Source organism: Blennius ocellaris (genome assembly GCF_963422515.1).
Source record: "Blennius ocellaris genome assembly, chromosome: 7".
In the NCBI taxonomy this organism is placed as follows: Eukaryota; Metazoa; Chordata; class Actinopteri; order Blenniiformes; family Blenniidae; genus Blennius; species Blennius ocellaris.
The window spans coordinates 18,144,586-18,163,871 of NC_137656.1; the positions used below are offsets into that span (position 1 = coordinate 18,144,586).

The 19,286-nt window shown below is 42.4% G+C and overlaps 1 protein-coding gene across 4 annotated transcripts in view; it reads right to left on the reverse strand.

The window, feature by feature from the left end:
- The window catches only part of rhobtb4 (Rho related BTB domain containing 4), a 36,713-nt gene extending 17,642 nt beyond the window's left edge, over positions 1-19,071 (reverse strand). Inside the window, exons 1-2 of one of the 4 annotated variants that reach the window (XM_080499261.1) lie at positions 18,940-19,071; positions 18,004-18,144 (exon numbers count right to left, since the gene is read on the reverse strand). Coding sequence is in view for 1 of the 4 variants with exons in the window: in XM_080499260.1 (XP_080355386.1) it covers positions 2,828-2,856 (29 nt within the window). In the remaining 3 variants the exon portion in view is untranslated. Of the gene's footprint in view, positions 1-2,827; positions 2,934-18,003; positions 18,145-18,219; positions 18,505-18,927 lie in introns of those variants that run through there. The other 3 variants (XM_080499262.1, XM_080499263.1, XM_080499260.1) reach the window with 3 other exon arrangements.
- Between the last annotated feature and the right edge of the window lie 215 nt (positions 19,072-19,286).

Sequence of the window (19,286 nt, forward strand, 5' to 3'; positions counted from 1 at the left end):
CAGGCACAGCTGGCACAGACTGGTTACATAACCTGGTCTGTAGCCTCTGCTTGGCTCTCCGCATGGCTGACAGTAGACCTCAGACTCATTCACACTTGCATAGTCATGCATACACACACATGCATGCCTGCACGTACTTGCCTTACCCACTGCAGATGGTACTGGCATTAATGTATGGCCTGTGGCAGATGATGTTATGTGCAGATCTATACTGATTAATGAATGGGTCTTTGGGAGCCGCATATCAGTCTGGATAAGAGAGGCTTCCTTTCCTCTCCTCTCTGCTGGTATAATGCTTTGTAAACAGAGACAGGCTTCACTTGGTGCCCTCATTTCCCTTATCCATCCCTATCCTCCTCCTCATCCTCCTTCTGGTCCGTATTTTCCACCTACTTGTTTCCTCCATCTCTCTTGCTGTTCTTACACTCTATTTCAAAGACTTATACTTTTCAGCATCTATTCCAGTAAGGATCATTTTTACATTACCTACCCCCGCATACATCTGTCACTCACTTTTTCCTCGCACATTTTCACTATTTAATTTGTTTTTCTCATGACTGCTTTGATAAAACAAACAGATGAGCTGGCATTTCCTCTCCTATTTCCCATTCAGGGAGTGCAAGCCATGATTCAATGATGAGAGACATTCTTGTTACATCAAGTTATCATAGTTGCCATAGATAGAAAGCTGAATTTACATAGATGATCCAAAATGTGTTGAATTGAATACAGAATCCCATACATGAACCATTGTTTGAATCCCCCCCATACAATTGTCTTTTATCTCTCCTAGGAAGCCTAGAACACTAAGTCTGGTTCTGCAAAGGTTTCTTTTTTCCTTTCTACAGTCGCTTATGCTTTCTAATATGAAATTGTTGGGTTGTTCTCTGTAAAAGAGCCTTCAAATGACAAATACAATTGATTTGAATGTCTTTTTTGCAGATTGATACTGAGCTATTCAACCATGAATCCAAACAGTGGTGCTTAATGCCTCACAGCATTATCTGATTACGATATTTTTAAAACTGGCATTAGACTGAGTTGTGTTTCACTTTTAGAGCTCAGAAAATAGGTTGTGTGGCTTGTTGTGCTTTTCTTGTCTTATATATTGAAATTCAACAATTCTCGTGTCATAATAGCTCATAAAATATAAAATGCATACACATAAAATGCATGGAAGGCATTCATTTCTTTAGCAGTAAGACAAAACACTAGGTCAATGAGACACACGCAAAGCATACACAGCTTCAAAAGCTCGATTACCACTGTGTATCTTCTGAAACAGCCGTTTACACGGGTCAGAGCATCCAGGCCAGCCATATAATGCTGGCTCACTCTTCCATGTGGGTTTGTCAGTGGTGCACAATGTTATCTCAAAGCTGTTGACACAGTCAAAGCTTTGGGCACGGTGCCTAATCAGGGCAATAAGTAGATCTGTTACGAATCCTTCCGACAGTATATGTAATGACAGCCTGATCTCTGCTTCATTAACTGCAGTGATATAAAAATAAAGTCTCACAGGCCAAAACTTCTTAACCTCAAAATAACTGCTAATCAGAGTTAGTGTGTCAACACTGTGAGAAATGCAAGGTACTTTTGCCAAGATGGATAAGCCGAGCAGCAAAGGACGGAAAATGCACTGCAGTCTCTACTTCCATAGAAAGATGAGCAACGGTTACACACTAGCAATTAATAGGCATCTTTTGACAAGAAAAAAAAAAAAGATATACTGTCTAAGAGACAAGGATTGCAAAATTTGACATGCATCCCAAATGGTTTTGGAACTTCATCCTGTAGATTTGATCACGCTGACAACCATAAATTAAAGGAGGAAAAAAAGATGATCTGATACAAACTCCTCATGTGGAACATTATTTATTTATTTCTAGGTTGAAGTGAGACGCTTCTTCATCAACTACGCAGCCACCTGCGTAACTCAATACTCCTTGTGACGTCACGGCCACAGGATCATCATTACAGTGTGTGTGTGTGTGTGTGTGTGTGTGTGTGTGTGTGTGTGTGTGTGTGTGTGTGTGTGTGTGTGTGTGTGTGTGTGTGTGTGTGTGTGTGTGTGTGTGTGTGTGTGTGTGAGTGTGTAACGTCCGACAAGATTTTGCTGGTTCTCTTTTGTCACAGTTTCGATCCGCATGCTGCTCCAGTAAACACTGTGGTGTAGGATCACTACATTCATCAATGAGAGAAGCCTTGTGTGATGCCTCTCACCAGCCATTCATAACCACCTGGCTCATTCACATTTTTTTTTTAAAGCAAACCAGTCCGTCTACTGTTTGAATTATCTGCGTCTTGAATAATTTATTTTAAAATACATGAACACATCGTTTACAACGTGGAGTAAAGATGCCTTATACACGTATATGTATTTAAAAAAAAAAAAAAAAAAGTCAAGGCAGGTGCATCACAGCAGCCTACATCTCAATGGATGCACTGAAAAGTCTTGCGTAACGTGCCAAGCCCATCCGCTGCACAACACTGAAACAAAAGGCTTGTGCGTGCACCACGTGTCTACTTTTAAAAATAACAATAATCTACCTTTGTAACGTTTAAAAATAATCATTTAATGAGTGTGAGTGGAAATTTAAGAGGGTCTGGGGCGGTGACTGATATTATGAAGACACATTGGAGGAGATTAGATCTCTCTTAAAGCGCTATAAAGTCAAAACGTAGGAGCAAAACGCAACTTGATCTCATGGTCTTTGCAGTAAATCACATATAAAGCGTCGGTTTTTGCACAGCGTGGATAACAGGGGGAGCATGTGACCCAGTATTCCAGCAGGAGGAGGAGGAGGAGTTGGGGGGGGGTCCCTACCTTCCGACGGTTCCGGAATTGACCCACATGCCACTCCGCTGGTGGTCCAGCCGGTCAGTCAAACCGGACAGAGACGCGCGGGGAATGCTGAGATCGTTGCCGTTGTTTTTTGTCTAAAAGAGCGCACCAAGCTGCAGCAGGACCTCTGCCCTGTCACATCCTCCTCCTCCTCCTCTTACTTCCCCTCCTTAATCCTGCGTCTCACTCAACTCAACAAGGACAGACGCGCCGCTGCGGCGCTGCGATAATGCGCGTTTGATTTGGAACGGACACTTCTAAAATAAACCCTAAACAGCCGAGAGATTTTTTTTATTATTATTTATGTCTCCTCGGAAAGCCACCCCGTTCTGTGTTGTTGTTGTTTCCCCCAGCTGATTTCACCGGAGGCACGCCTCCGCCGCCGCGCGTCACGACACAAGGCGTCAAACTCCTTCTGTGCTGCGTTCAGGGTCCGCACGAAAACACATTCGAGCTGCGCCATAACTATACACTGAGCTTTAGTATTGGCAAGATGACAGCTCCGTGACATACTGGAAATAATAGCAAATGAACCTGAATAAGTTCACGTTGGATCAAATAGATTTCGCACGGCATTTGGATTGCACATGGTTTGAAAAATATTTGTCAAACTGTATCGACCTGCATTTCTAGTTTACTGCACAGTTAAACAGTGTTATTTTACACACGAGGACAATACCAACCATGCAATGTTTAATCCAATAGACGACCTAAAAAAAAACAACAACAACAACAACAACCAAAAAAAATAAGCTAAAAATCAGACTTCAGTGTTCAAATTGTCGAGCAGACGAGGAACAATTTAAGGTCTCATAAAGGATTAGGGCGCAGCAGCCAATCAGATGCGGCGAAGCTGAGTGTAACCCCGCCCGGAAACTTCCCTCAGACCATCCTGTTAACTCAAAACAGCCCCAGAGGCGTGCTTTAATCCACACACGTCTGTCACGTCGCTCTTTGAGAGACAGTGTGACAGCCGTGTACTGCCAGCTGGATAATATAATTATTCATAGAGAGATGATGAAGTCCAATCAAATGTATTTTGACGTAACATAATCAAGTAAAGATCTGTTGTAAAGCAGATCAGATCGAGGTACTTTCTCCCTAAATTATTTGTAATGTATCAACTATTAAATCTACAGACTCACTGAAGTTATACAACAACGCTGTTCTATGGGGAAACAGTGGGATTTATGGTTGTTTCAGGTGTCAGGAACAGCAGCTAAGTATTGCATAGCAACCATTGCTTCTGAAGCCAAAACAGAAGCACATTACCAGTAGATCATGGATTGGATCATGGAAAATACCAAGCTTTCTGCCCTCATATCTTTCCAAGATCTCCATGTCTGGAAGTTCATTTCTGGAATGTTAAGCTGCACTCGAGAAGAAAAATGTTGCCATCTCGCCAAGAGGTCCCTATGTCCAACTCTTCTGACAGCAAATACTATTTTTAATTCAAATTTGAATGCCACATGCGCCTTCATGAGACAAGGACTTCCTTTAGGGTCTTTGGACTAGTTGATGTCTGTCCCTCGTTGATGCAGTTTATTATAAAAGGTGAATATGAAATCTTGATCACAGTGAGTTTTATCTAACAATTCATTTGGGGGGGGGGGGGACATCATGAACTGCCTGTCTACCAATTTTCTTTCATGACTGTGCAAGACTGAAGACAGACATCTACTGGCAGACTTTGGTACTAATCTCTGAAACAAAGGAGGCGTCTTGTCTCACCGTTCCACAGCCAGTGTAGTCATTCAAGGCCAATGTAACAATAGCTCTGACCTCCGTGACAGGCCCTGATGCAGATTCGGTATACACGTATATATGCCTGCAGTGAATTGATAAAGTGTTATCATGTTACGGAAACAAATATATTAGGCATTCACCTGTGTGAACTCTGCATCCCCACAGACTTTCAAAGATCTGTGCTTTTATACTTGTGTTTGCTGGAGCATCAAACAGCACTAACACATCCAAAACTCCTTGAGGGGGTCCGTATAAAAGAGTGCGCTTGTACAATGTTGTCCTGAAAGCCTGAGAAAATACTGCCCCCTGACCTGGTTGGCATGGCCAGAATGAAACAACATAAAAGATGGGCTGGAATGCTGTTGGAGAAAAGCAGGGGTTCAACACCACTGGCACTAAGAGGGCTTAGAAATGTGGAGGGGCAACCCCTTTGTCTGGAGAGGTGTAGACTTGTGAGAGAACTCTCAAGCAGCACCGTCTGAGGTGATGTCTGGCCTTTTTAGCTACAGTAATACGAAAAGGACGAGGCTTTGTTCACGAGCTTTATCGCTCTTTTATTAACTGTGTGGGAAGTCTACTCCCCTAGCTTTTACACTTTGGTGAGATTAAAGTTGGAGAGAATACGCTGAGATCATTCTCTTGGCATGACGCGGAGTGTCTTGCTGTTTGGACAAACATTCAGCTGTGACCGCAGCGTATTCAAACCCAACCAGAGCATCTCAGGCTGAAATACATCAATTTGTTTTCAATAATTCACAGTAATGGTGCAGGGCAATCCTGCGGTTTGCCAGGAAAATTGGGAGAGGAGGAGGATCTGGGAGTCATATGCATGCTTTTCACCAGCACCTGTATTAATCTTTAAGATGAGGTCGAGATAAAATGAAAAAAAAAAAAAAAACTTGGAATTTAAAACAGTTCATTATTTAATCAAAATGATTGAATCAAAATTAGAAATTAATCAAATTATGACATTGGCTTCAATGCAGTTATTTAATATATAACATATACCAAATGATTAACTTTAGATAATACATCCAGCGTGAGATTTGTGCTCTTTATTTCCTAGTAATGTCCAACGATGTGAAAATCATCACGAAGTCCAGCAATGACCCAAGAATCCCATGAGATGAAACATATGCAGCCGGAGCTTTCAGATAGAACAATGTGTGAGGAGGGCTCATCTGAATAACTGAAAACAAAAAAAACTTTTCCATGCAAATGTGAACTAGTACAATTTTCAAAATAGTAGTTGCTCTGTATATACCCATGCCCATTCCATATTCAGGAATTGATACATGATGGAAGTAACAATTTGTACTCAGAAGTGGTTGTATTAGATATCTTCACGAGTTTATTTAAAGTTATAAAATGGATATCAAGTATTGTTTTAATGGTCATGGAGCATTTTGAAACCAGCATCTCCTGTCCACTCCTTCACTGATCCTATTCGCACCCCTGCAGCTCACCCGAATATCCAACAGTCCCGCTCGCCCCCTGCCCGGCGCTGTACTGAAACTGCTCAAAAGCTGTCAAAACACCCAGCTTCTCACACTCCCTGTGTCCACAGTTTGCCTTAAACACACATCGACCAGATCTCCGACACACACACACACACACACACACACACACACACACACACACACACACACACACACACACACACACACACACACACACACACACACACACACACACACACACACACACACACACACACACACACACACACAGTGTGTGTGTCAGTCTACACACAGCCCATTCACTGACACAAGTAGGTCAGAGCTGCAGTGGGTCTTCCAAACAGTCCTTCATCACCATGGAACTGATAACAATATCAAAGATTAAATTCTACCTTAAGCCCTAACACACACTCACATGCAAATATTTGCAAGCACACACACACACACACACACAGACAATGACACATCACATACCATGCATGTGTAGGACTGCACTGAGATATCATTATCGTCTGCTCTTGGGAAAAGAGACTTTTGGCCCTCATTTTTATTTTGCAATGGGACGAGGGTAAAAAAAAATGAAGTTTAAACTGTTCCCCTGGGAAGAAAATGCAGAGGTCAAAGGTCAAGGGTGAGAGTGGAAGCATTTGAAGGCTGGAGTGACCTGAGCTTGTGGGAAACTGACATTCCTAAATGATCACCAGCGAAATAAGAGCCAGACGGTGACAAATGCCCAGAAATTCAGATAAATCCATGTCAATCTATTTTTTGTTCCCAGTATTAATCTCTCTCTCTCTCTCTCTCTCTCTCTCTCTCTCTCTCTCTCTCTCTCTCTCTCTCTCTCTCTCTCTCTCTCTCTCTCTCTCTCTCTCTCTCTCTCTCACATACACAAACACAAACACACATACAAAATACAACACAAACTCAGACACACACTTTGACATGGAGAGGTGGCTGAGTTTTGCCAGAGCCGGCACCCTGGCATGAAACAGAGTGTGTTTTGTAACAGTCGGCCTATTTGGCGACGGTTGATGGGCATGTTAGCAGAGTGTGAGTTTAAGTGAAAAACATTCAGCCGCTCGATAAGGCCTGAGAGACAGCAGAGAGAGAGAGAGAGAGAGAGAGAGAAAGTATTGTTTACTGGCTAAATTATCAGTAGATTGTCATATCTTGAGTCAGGTGGAAACTCAATGTGTGACCAGCTGCTGCTGTTGCCACATTTTATCCTAATGAGGCAGGTGACTCCACTGCTAATGAACAAAGTAAAAGACAAAAAAAGCCCTACAGACAAAGTGAAAAGCTGCAGTTGTCCAACTAACAGAATTAAATTAGGGTTTTTTTTTTCCCAATGTAATATTGTCTGACAGGCAAGCATCCTTATGATTTATATCCCATGAAAGCAAATAATTTCTCTTTATGTAGCCTTCATTTATGCATGCCAAAAAATAAAAAGAATAACTTACTTAACTAATATGATTTGTTGGTTTTGCTTTTACATTTGTGCCATTTTGGAAGAGAAAACATCCTTAAAACCCAATTGCTGACAATTTAAATCAGCAAAATAACTTCCATACAACATCAAAACTGTTTTAACCATCTACTTGCTTTGCCACCATATGAAGCTATGCGGGAGTTTTGCACCATCTGAATGCATATCAAAGTTATTGTTGCAAGTACAACGTGTTGTCACAAAATGAGAAAACTGTAATAGAGACCATTGCTGATGGTGTGATGGACATTTAAAAGCTACTAAAGTGTTCCAGTTCTGTGGCTTATCTTGACAAATAGATAAGAGACAAAATACATACTTTTCACACAGTTGTCATATATGTTATTCCCCCCAAGCCACGGTGTGGACAACAACCAGCTTCCCTGACTCCCAGGCTGCAGATAAGTGTTCACTGATTATAATGCTAATGTATGTTGAGGTCAAGCCTGTGTCGGTGATGATGGGTCATGATGGTGGAATATGTTAGGAATGTAAAGTGGCTTGAGGTCCTGGGGCAAAAGCCTGCACAGATGTGGATATCGTAGAACAGACGGAGGAGATGGATGGTGGGATGAGTGAGGGATGGCTGTATATAGCACTGCTCAGGGCATTAGGTGTGGTGGAGGCAAATGTCTGTGTTTAACTGCCTGCTGTCCATTTGAGAAGTAACAGACATCTGATTATGATATTATTGCCAACTTAAATGCCTCACAGTGTGGTGCCTGGCTTTCACAGAGCAGTGCCCGGGGTGAAGAAGAACCCAGAGCTGCATATTTCTCATTTCCCTCAACTCGATGCCCTCACATGGTCAGGACCAAACGAATCCATCATCATCCCAATCTAGCAACCCTACATTTGCTTCCCTGAGAGTGGAGCATTTCAGGCAGAAACAGGCAACTGGAAAAGTTCAAGTCACAATCTTCATTCTTATCAGCATGCAAAGCCAATTAAAAAAAAAAGAAAGAAAATCTATGAATTATTCGTTTCTCCTGTGATGTGCATAGGATGTACTTATTGGGCTTGTAACTGCAAGTGTGAGGTTGAAATCCAACGGCAGAAAATTCCACTTCATGTTGCTTCTGGAAGGACGCCGATCAAAAACGTTGTGACAGGTTGAACATGCACAATATGCTCTGTGGAACCCAGAAAGGATCACCCGAATGATGATCATCATCAGTAACTCTTTCATTTGACGAGCAGAAATGATCAAAGGCAAGCATGTTGATCTCAGAAAGTCAATTCAGAGGCAAACAAACTTATTGTCAGTCAGTCAAAACTCAGAATTCCTCATATATAATTGGGTAATGTGCTTCACCTTCAGTGTCTTCTCAACGATCGAGCAGAAGCATGTTTCAGTACTGAGTGGGAAACTATTTGGTGAAGTGCTTTCTGGTGTGTTTAAAATCTTAACGCTGTTTTACTGAAAAATCACATTCACACAAGAGCATGTGTGGATAAACCAGGTGAGCGTGGGGCTCTGAGCCGTTGAACTGTTGAGTAGATGCTCTAAATTCTTGAGTGACACAAATCTCCTGTGATGAAGACAAACTGTGTGCCTGCCCTGGAAGTTATAATATACCGTCTGCATTCTGACCTGGGGTAGGGGGGGTGGGGGCGTGGGTGGGTGGGGGTGGTTGAGGTTGCACAGACATGTCTCCCCATGCTTGACTTTAGACAGATAAGAACAAACATGTATGCAAACGTTTTGCAGTGTATTGCAACATACACAAATACGTACGAAGTCACATAAGTTGACTCTCCATATACTGACAAAACAATATTAGTATAATACACACACATAAACCAATGTGCATGCACAGTCCCTGCTGGACGGAGACACGCAGGTCAGTAGAGGTACCTCTTAAGCTGCGGCTGTCAAGTGGCAGGGCTAATCTTATTAAGACTCTCTTCGACAGTGGGTCCAAACTCTTAAAGTGATCGTTCATGTTGGCGGAAAATTAGCACTATTCGTTTCTGCTAGGTTTCACAGTGTGAAGGGTTTTCCAACCTATATAATAAACGGAGGTTTCGGAATAGATTACAGTGGCTTTTTGAGTCTTGTGGAGGCATGCGATCAAGGTGCAGACTGTGCTGCAGCAAAGCGAAGGATCAGTTTAATTATCCTGGGAAGTGTGTGCCGGCCTATTTAAGGCCTTGGTTGACTTATTGGTTGCACAGGTATTACAGAAATTGAGGTGAGATGGACGCTCAGGTCAAAGACCCAGAGGGAGATGACATTATGGTACAGTATGAGAATCTAATTGAGGAGTGAGGCAGAGATCAATATGGAAAGAAGAATGGACATCAGGAGGCAAGTGAATACATGACCTGAGCCAGGATGAAGACAAGGACAGGATTTAGGTGTCTCCAGTAACTAGCCTTGAATAGAATAGAATAGAATAGAATAGAATAGAATAGAATAGAATAGAATAGAATAGAATAGAATAGAATAGAATAGAATAGAATAGACAAAAGAAGCTGCCACTGCAGAATGATGAAATCAACATGAAAAATGCAATGAAGGTGTGATTCTCCCTGAACAAGATCTTCCAATTGCCAAACATATTTGAAACATCATTCTTGATCAGTCTTAACAATTTGCAATCCACTGAACATGTTCTACATGCCACCCGCGATTACATGAATGACACTCACTCCGCCACGGTGCTGTCAGATCATTATCAGCATGAAATCGATTTAATCCAACTAGCAGATTCCCTTCATATCCACTTCAGTAAATCCTTCAGCAAGGCATAGAGATTATAATGAAATGTCTCCTAAGTCTTTTAAAGAATAAAAAAAAAACATTTGTGCGTGGAGAGTGTTAACATTACAATTACAATCCATACACGTTATACAAAATACCGATTCAGTTACTGTGGTCTGGACGTAGGTCTGCCACGATTCATTGCCACTTGCTTGTAGATTCATGTCCTACAATGCATTCCCAATGAAACATGTTACTTTAGCCCATAAGACTAAAACATCAGTACATTTATTTTCATTGATGTCTTTTTTGGCAGGTAAACAACAGTCAGTTTAAGCTTCATTATGGATAACATTTAAAAAGCTATGATGCTCATTACATCAAGGTCACTGTATTTGTTGAAAAGGTCACATAAAACTCAAAAATAGAAGTCATGTTACAATCTTCTGTGTTGTGTTGTTATCAGATATGCTGCAATAGTGATTTAGAAAAACGGTTCCTCACCCTACGGAGGGCATTATGCTCAGTGGAAGGATTATGGTCTTCACTGGATAGCAAAACGAGAAGAGGTAAAAGTGAGCAACTGTCGTCCTTCAGCAAAGACACTTCTATTGTTTTGTTTTTACCAACTAAGCAATGCACATTGAATAAAACGGAGACGAGGTGTGTGACAGTATCCTGGGCGAGGAGCAGAGTAAGAGGAAATGCTAAGGTTGTGAGTAGAGAGACGTATTTGGCCTCGGCACAGGTCAGTTAGTATTCTCAAAACAGCCTGATCAAACAGAGAGCGGAGCCAAGACAAACACCTCTGGACTTCAGTCTGGCACAGAAACAGCAGAACTGCTGAGATCACACTGTACACGTCAGTACATTGGCCCAGCGAGCTCGGCGAAGGACTGCATATGAGACACTCCCAGTCACTTTGACCTCTTTGAATCGAAGCAAATTTGACCTTTGACAAACTAAAGAGTGATTGATTAGCTTTTTCTGGAAAACAAACATTCGGGATAGTATCAAGAAATAATGACTCCAATTCCATTTCCTTTCATCTGGGATATATGCCTTGCGATTATGTCAATCCAATTTCCATCTTTCTCTATTTTAAAACACACTGTTGCTCACAGATACAGAAATAGACCATGAGAAAATAGAGGGGAAGGAAAGAACGAGTGTAAAAAGCAGAAATCGCAAAGCGACCGAGACAAAAACAGACAAACAAACCACATTACAGAGAGCCGAGACATAACAGGAAGGCCCTTTGTTGTGTTTATTTCAAATCTGCATGTTGCTTATTCATCTGTGTCAGTCTGTCAAGTTCCTCATATTGTGTTGCACTTGTACAAACAAAAATAAACCTGTTGTGAGGTTAAAATCTTGATTCCCACAGAGTTAAGAATTTTTTTTTTTTTCATTTTACTTTTATTCAATAGGGCTTTGAGTGGGTTTTATAATCCTGACTGGTCAAGGCATTTTCTCAGGCAGCGTAATCCTTTGGATGGCTTGAAAAGAAAAGAAAAAAATCACCAAATTCAGAGATATGATTTTGTTCTGACAGGATCGAAAGGCAATACCCTGAAACTAAGTTGATTGGCACACACACACGCACGCACGCACGCACGCACGCACGCACGCACGCACGCACGCACACACACACACACACACACACACACACACACACACACACACACACACACACACACACACACACACACACACACACAAGATCTGCAAATTGCAAACCTAATTGTAAATTATAGTCCTAAAATAGCACATAAACCCACTAAACTATGTAGGGGTATTATCACCCAGCAATTATTTCATCCCGGGAATGTGGGTCAAACCAATAAGTTTAGTGGCCTCTCTGCATTTGAACTCTACAAAGTGAGCAAAACAGAGTGCAAACACTCACCCATTTACCAACACACACCTTGCATCTCCTTAAAAAAAATAATTGACTTGAGACTTAACCCATAAGCTTCAGATTTAAGTGCCAAAGACTCACCCTGATCTTGACCCAATTATAACCGCCTTAAAATTATAACCCGCATATAAGTAAAAGTTGTTGGGTCCAGCAAATTGGTCTCCAAAAGTTAAGCCACACCTAATAAGAGAGCTCACCGGTGAGCTTTTGGACCCCACAAATAGAGTAAAAGATTATATGAATATACTTTCGAACAGGACTTTCATATTCCAACCTTAGTGCCTCAACTAAGTGCCTACTCCAAAACTGTCACCACACCATGAGAGTTGGAGCTTTTGGAGAAGTAACAGTGCATTTTCTCTCTCTCTCTCACACACACACACACACACACACACACACACACACACACACACACACACACACACACACACACACACACACACACACACACACACACACACACACACACACACACACACACACACTGTGCACAGTAGGTATTTTAAAATAGTATGATGGAAAAATCTATACTGGTGTTCAGTTATTTCCGCCCAGCTGTGCTGTGGCCTGGTGATACAACCAGGATATAATAATCGCCACACGCTGCAGCCACATGTCATCCACTGGCCAAGCTGGAGCGTGGCCGCGCAGCTTCTAATCATTTGAGAAAGGGGAAAGGTGCACAAAGCCTTTTTGGATGTTGCATTCCTGCTGATCCCAGTTAATCCAAAACTACTCAAGCTAGATAAAGCAAGACACATTACATAGAATTGTTTATTGTTTTGTTTTTCAGACTTTTAGTGCCACAGTACAACTGATAAGGAATGGAATAGAATAGAAGATATTCTATTAATCCCAGAAAGACATTCTTCAACGCACATGATTATGTTGATTAAGAATAGTCAATGAAGCAAAAAAGACAGAGAATGTTTTATTTCCAGGCAGCATGACCACTTTGAAATTTACCGCCCTTAGATTAATATTACAAATTCTTTACATACGAAATCACTACCAACTCTATTTCCAAGTTTCACTGATTCATGCATGAAAAAATATATTGAAAGTACTAAACATATTAAATTAATATATTGTCACGTTATTCCCATTCAAAAAGAGTTTTTAATGAAAGAAAAGTGCAATAAAACCACACACGCACCAAATCTTTTATGTTTATTACATTCTCCTCTCATTTGTTAAAATAAGGGAACTATCCCTTAAGTGCAATGAGTGAAACTAGATCCAAGCTTTAAAAATAAAAACCCTGACAAAATCACGTAATGTGTGGCGAGCGGATTTCAGATTTTCATGTGGGAGCAAACCAATGAGACTGGAGTCAGACAAACATTGACGAGGATGGTAGAGATAGAGAGCGAGAGACAGAGACAGAGACAGGCAGAGAGGACAAGAAAGTGTCAGTCAGGTTACATCAGCTCTCGCGCCTGTAAAAAGAACTGAGCTGTTCAAGATTAAACGACATGTAGATCATGACAACCACAAAGAAAACAATCTCTTACAACAGAAAGGCAGGGGAAACACCTTAGTGTATGGATGAGTACAAAAAACACAACCACACACTGAAATCCTGTGGTCTGGACTAAAACTTGTCCGACCCTAATTAGTAGGAATGACACTGTTGGGCGTGGCTCTGGGTAAACATTAGCGTAACGCCTCTATCTCGTCTTTAGAGAGACACACAGCCAGACAGAAAGGCTACGCATGTGTCACTGCGTTTATGTCTGACCAGTATGAAGGGGTTTGGAGTTCAAATGCATTTCAGAGTGAGTCAGCGTGTCTGCTAATGAGACCTGGTGTGTTTAGAGGACTATATAATGCATCCTTGTGATGCTATTTATACCTGGGCATGGTGCAAGGGAGAGTGTTAAGAGTGTGAATCATGAAACCAAATCGTGGGGCACCTTCATATTTAGTCACGTTTAATTAATAAAAGCAATCGGAGGTACATTTACATGAGGGGTGAAGGTTTTTGTGACACCTTCTCCCAGATGATTTTTCACTGGTTCCCATGGACAAAGAAGCACATAAAAGTTGAAACTCCTCAAACTCTACACCTCTCTCACTCACAGTTCACACCCAGGCACGGTGCCTGCTACTGCGGGAAGTGATAATTGTGGGGGGGGGGTTGAGGGTGTGAGGGGGTGGGGGACCAACACAAAAGCGCTTTAATTTTCATTCATCTGTTGGAGGCTATACAGTCATGTGAAGGGCACAATACTGTACATGGATTGGCTTCTGAAGTTTTGTAGTGGGTGTAAGAAAACAATCCCATCTGTAAACCCCACAACAGACCTATAAACATAAACAACACCATCAGCCAACCTGCTGTGGCATGAAGTGCAACCCGTCCTTGAGAAACCTTCAGAGGCAGGTATATTGTACCTTGCTGGTATCTCCTTAGTCATATGACTTTGGAGCCATATTTCATTAACGGTATAGGCTTTCCTGCCACCCACAAATGATAGGAGCAGATGCTAAAGAAAGACACCCAGATATCAAATTACATACAGAGTTGTGTGTATATAGAGAGCCATGAACGCACACACCGGATACACAGCGAGCGGCGATACATCCGCACTGAAGTGATGCAGAGAATCACACATACACAAACATGAACATAAATAGAGAAGAGCAACGGCCAAGCATCCACATGGTGCTGCTTGCAGAACATGCCAACTTTTCCCGAACACACATACAGACAATGCGATAGGCAACGTGAAGTAACAATTATTTAGTGAAATTGACAAATTATTAGGCATATGAGCACTCTCGATCCATTTCACAGAAACTATGATGGCTTTTCTTTATACCATTAATGATAATGATGTGTCTCCATGTCTTTAGAAACGTGACTTTTGAGAGCTTAAGTCTGCCCATTGCCTTTTTAATACAATTTTTTAAAGTTCCTCTGTAAACATATTTGAGCCTGACCCCTGTCGTTTTGAAGCCATTCAATCTGGAACATGTGCCTTGTTTACATATGTGCACTCCAACAGACCGTGACTCTGAAAAGCATAAACTGATGTATGGAATATTGGAAAGTCTTAAAAAATATACCATGGCATACTTTTGTAACAATTACCTTGAGCCATAAATACAGACCACAACATAAATTAAATCATTCCTGCTGGATTAAACCTTTGGCCCAGACTGCTGTCATCATATTCTGTCAACACTGATGTTGTGTAATACGACTCGCTATCACTGCAGCCATCCAGGGTATCTGGACACAAACCCTCTGTCAGACCCTGGCCTCTGTCCAGCCCAGAGCTCTGCGAATGGACGAAGACACCCTCTCTGAAAAGAACTGGCTCCCTTAGCTCCTCCTGCCCACGGGGTCCGGCCATGGCCGGTGCTGTCCTCACTGACGAGACAACACCTCCTTATCCAAAGTCTCTCACCACACTAAGAGCTCATCCCCTCACACTTGAGCTGCCTGGCCTTGTTAAGGTGCATTTTACTCAAAACAGATATGAGGACAGACATGGGCAATGTCTGTATGCTTACAAAAACTTTTGGAAGTATCCAGTATAGATGATGTATGTGAGGGTTTTATTGTTTGGGCAAACATCAAGAGGGATATGCTCTCATGCTTTTGTTTTCTGTAATGTAGACAAGCCTCAGAGGTCAATAGTGAATACAGGGGGCTGCTCAGTGACAGGTCAGCAGATTACCACACGAGAGAAAGTTAAAACAGTTGTTTAAAAAGTCGTGAAATTACCTGTGAAAAGATCGAGTTCGTTCGTGATCAAGACAATAAAGAATACAGGATTTTTAGAAGTAAAGATTCACATTTTATCTACTGAATGACATTTTAGCCATTTGTTTCAAACTCTTTTTAAGAAAAAATAGAAGATAAATTACTTTGAGATAAACTTATGTTCAAGAAATACGCTTAGTCTTGTATGACAACACTGAACCTTCTCTCCCAAACTCTTTTTTTTTTTTCTTTCTCAGCCTCGGTTCGCTCCACGATGATTTCCCCTCAGCCAAACCCCCTTTGAGTCCCTCTTTGTCAGGATACTTTATTTATCTTCCCCTTTTCCCCCCTCAATCCTCCACAGCTTCGATTTCTCTGTTTTCACTTCCAATCAGCTTCTTCTCTTTTCTTCTATTCTTTTCCCTTGTGTGGACAATTTCTATGTTCGCTCTCCAGGCTGTCTCACTCTGCTTTCTGCTCTTACATACACATTCTTTGCTCACTGACGCCCTGTTTGAAAAACAACCGAAGAAGCAGCCAGTAAGAGAGAAACTGTACAGTTGCCATCATCTGCACAATCACTCTCTCTCTCTCTCTCTCTCTCTCTCTCTCTCTCTCCCCAACTATCATTTCACATTACAAAATGTATTAAAGACCACAAACATCATGTGATGTGGTGAAGGAGAAGAAGATACTACTGTGTGATGACTGTGAGTGTTGTTTTCTCTCTCTTGCGTGAGGGTGAATTGCGACGAAAGAGAACGTGTGTATTCCAATGACACTTTTCAAGAATGATTTCATTGCTTTGATAATTACAACTCTTCCTTCTGAGGCATGCACACTGATGTCATGAATGCATACAAATTGCATAATAAATCCAACTGTCCCGCCCACATCAAACGACCCACACAGTCATTTTTAGGCAAAACTATGGAGAGAGATGGGATATCGAAGCAGGCCCTTGTGTTTTCTGTGTGCACATGTGACGGAGCATGAGTATGGAGGAACTGCTGCAGTTCACACAAAGACGCTGCTTCTTATATGACTCCCAGCTGTGTGGACTTGGCCCACGACTCGGCCATCCGGCAGCCAGGAATGTTTGGTGTGTGGAACTCTACTGGAAAGCCCCAGTTACCCACACACACACACACACACAGCCTCCTTCGAGACAACCCACTCCTCTGAGCACAGAGCAGACAGAGGGACGGGCCTCACCCCAAAGGAAGAATGGTTCAAATTCCACAGTTCATAGAAAAACACAGAGGAGTGGGATAAGAGTGAGAGAACTGATTTGAACTCTCTGTGAGAATGCCCCCACACACACCACTATAATGACTTACGGTACTGTAAAGGTGGAGCAAGAAAATAAAAAAATAAATCAGGAAATATGGTACTCTTGTGGCCATTGTTGGTGTGGCTGTGCCTGTTGTCAGAGATATTGAGGTTTCCTTCCAAGCTGGTGACCTCAGTGAACGCTGTTATGCTGTTTGGCTTTGAGTGACTCCATCTCCCAGCTATGCCTTGACAGTGAACTCAGGCTGCAGGTGGGGGGTGGGGGGGGGGGGGGGGGGGGGGGGGTGTTTAACCAAGCCAAGCAAACACTGCAAAGCACACCATGGTATCACCAAAAAGGCGCAGACACAAGGGGAAAAATTATGTGATGCCCGACTTCTTGTGATTAAAAAGTGGAGAGAGTGTGAGGGTTTTCATTTGGTTTGGCAAGTGAGCTCATAATACCATGTCTCTATATAAGTACCTTTTTATAGGACTTATATCAGCTTTGTGCGAGTCTAGTCTTGGGTGGTTTAAAGTGGCACACCCATGCTGTTATTTTCCTTTTTTTTTTTTTTTTTCGTTTTAGGAACTTTATTGTGAGGAATAACATATAAACTTAAATTAAAACTTAAATTAAAAGAGAAAACATTTGGGGGGGAAAAAGTATACTTTGAGCAGGGCTGTTTCAGCTCAGTCCATAAAACGGTAAACAAGTCGAAGTAAAGTGAACCGTTATGCAACCCCTTGCAGCCTGTCCACATGTGGTCTGCGCGCGCTCTGCAGCCAGCATACAGATTAAATCACATATTAACAGGCATAGAGTGGCAGACAAAAGGCACTCCTACCTTGCAAAGGCATTCAGTTTTACAAATCAGCTCTGGTTTCTTTCGACGTCCACCTTCTTCTTCTTCTTCTTCTTCTTGCCTCTCTAGTCCATTCAGTTTATTCTGGGCAACGCGCGCGTCTCTGGCTTCTCCCCCATTAAACTGCGAAAAGATGCAAACCAACAAGCGATCACTTCAGAGCATTCTTCGAGATGACAACATCTAATAACAACTCACATGCTTTAAACACTTGCTGCTTTTTTTTTTTTCTCAGCCTGGACTTGTAAAACAAAAAAAAGAAAGAAAGAAAGAATGAAGTCCTCAAATTATCGGCTTGGTTTCGTGTTTGGAGAAGACCTGCCAGAGCTGACAGAAGAAAAATCCTCTCGACTGTTGAAGCCGAGAGACGCCGGGAGGAATGTAATTACACGAAGACTGCTGCATATTGCAAAACCTGCAGACATGCTGCTGTTTGCTTGCAGACCCCCGCCTCACGGTGCTCTGGGATCTGTCTGGGCAGAAGTCCGCCTGTGGTCCTGATGCGAGTTTTTCCACGTCCCTTTGTTGTTCCTGTCACACCTACAAGGAGGGAGCACGAGGAGGAGGGGATCCTCACCTCCTCCACTTTCTTTTGTCTGTCGGATCTTACACAGCTTTGTGGATGGACGATTTTTTTTTTTTTCAATTCCCCCCCTGCTTAAATGTAAACCTTACATCACGAACGCACGTGGCTCCAATGAACTCTTTACGCATGCGATCGTCATCACATCTGTCCGATCTCATCTAATCTCAATCTGTGCGACCTGTGACTTCTCGTGAAAATTGAAATAACATCCATCCTGTTGCAAAAGTAACCCAATGCCTTTTGTTCTAATGCGCCCTTTGTGTCTGAGGCAGTGCAGCCCCCCCACTCCCCACCCCCTCCACCACCCGACTTCACCTCACCAAATCTCTCACCAGAAGTTCAGTCCTCGCCGGGGAAGTGGGCTGGCTCGGCTGCGTCTCTTGTCTCCTCTGATCCCCGTTCCTTCCCTCGCTGTGTCTCCCAAGCAGTGGCAGAGCTCAGTTATGTTTCACTCCAGACCATCCTTCACGGACATCACAGCAGCGGCTGTGACGACAGCCTCATTGGTAGTCACCAGCGCCACACCCATCCATTCATAAAGCCGGGCGAGTGCCAGCCTCCCCGGCCGGGGCTGTGCGCACTGCGAGGAATCGGGTAAAGGACCCAGAGAAATGCCACAGTATGTTCAGAGATCTGTGTCGGATGTGTTTCTATGTCTCCTGTGAGAAATAACTCCTTA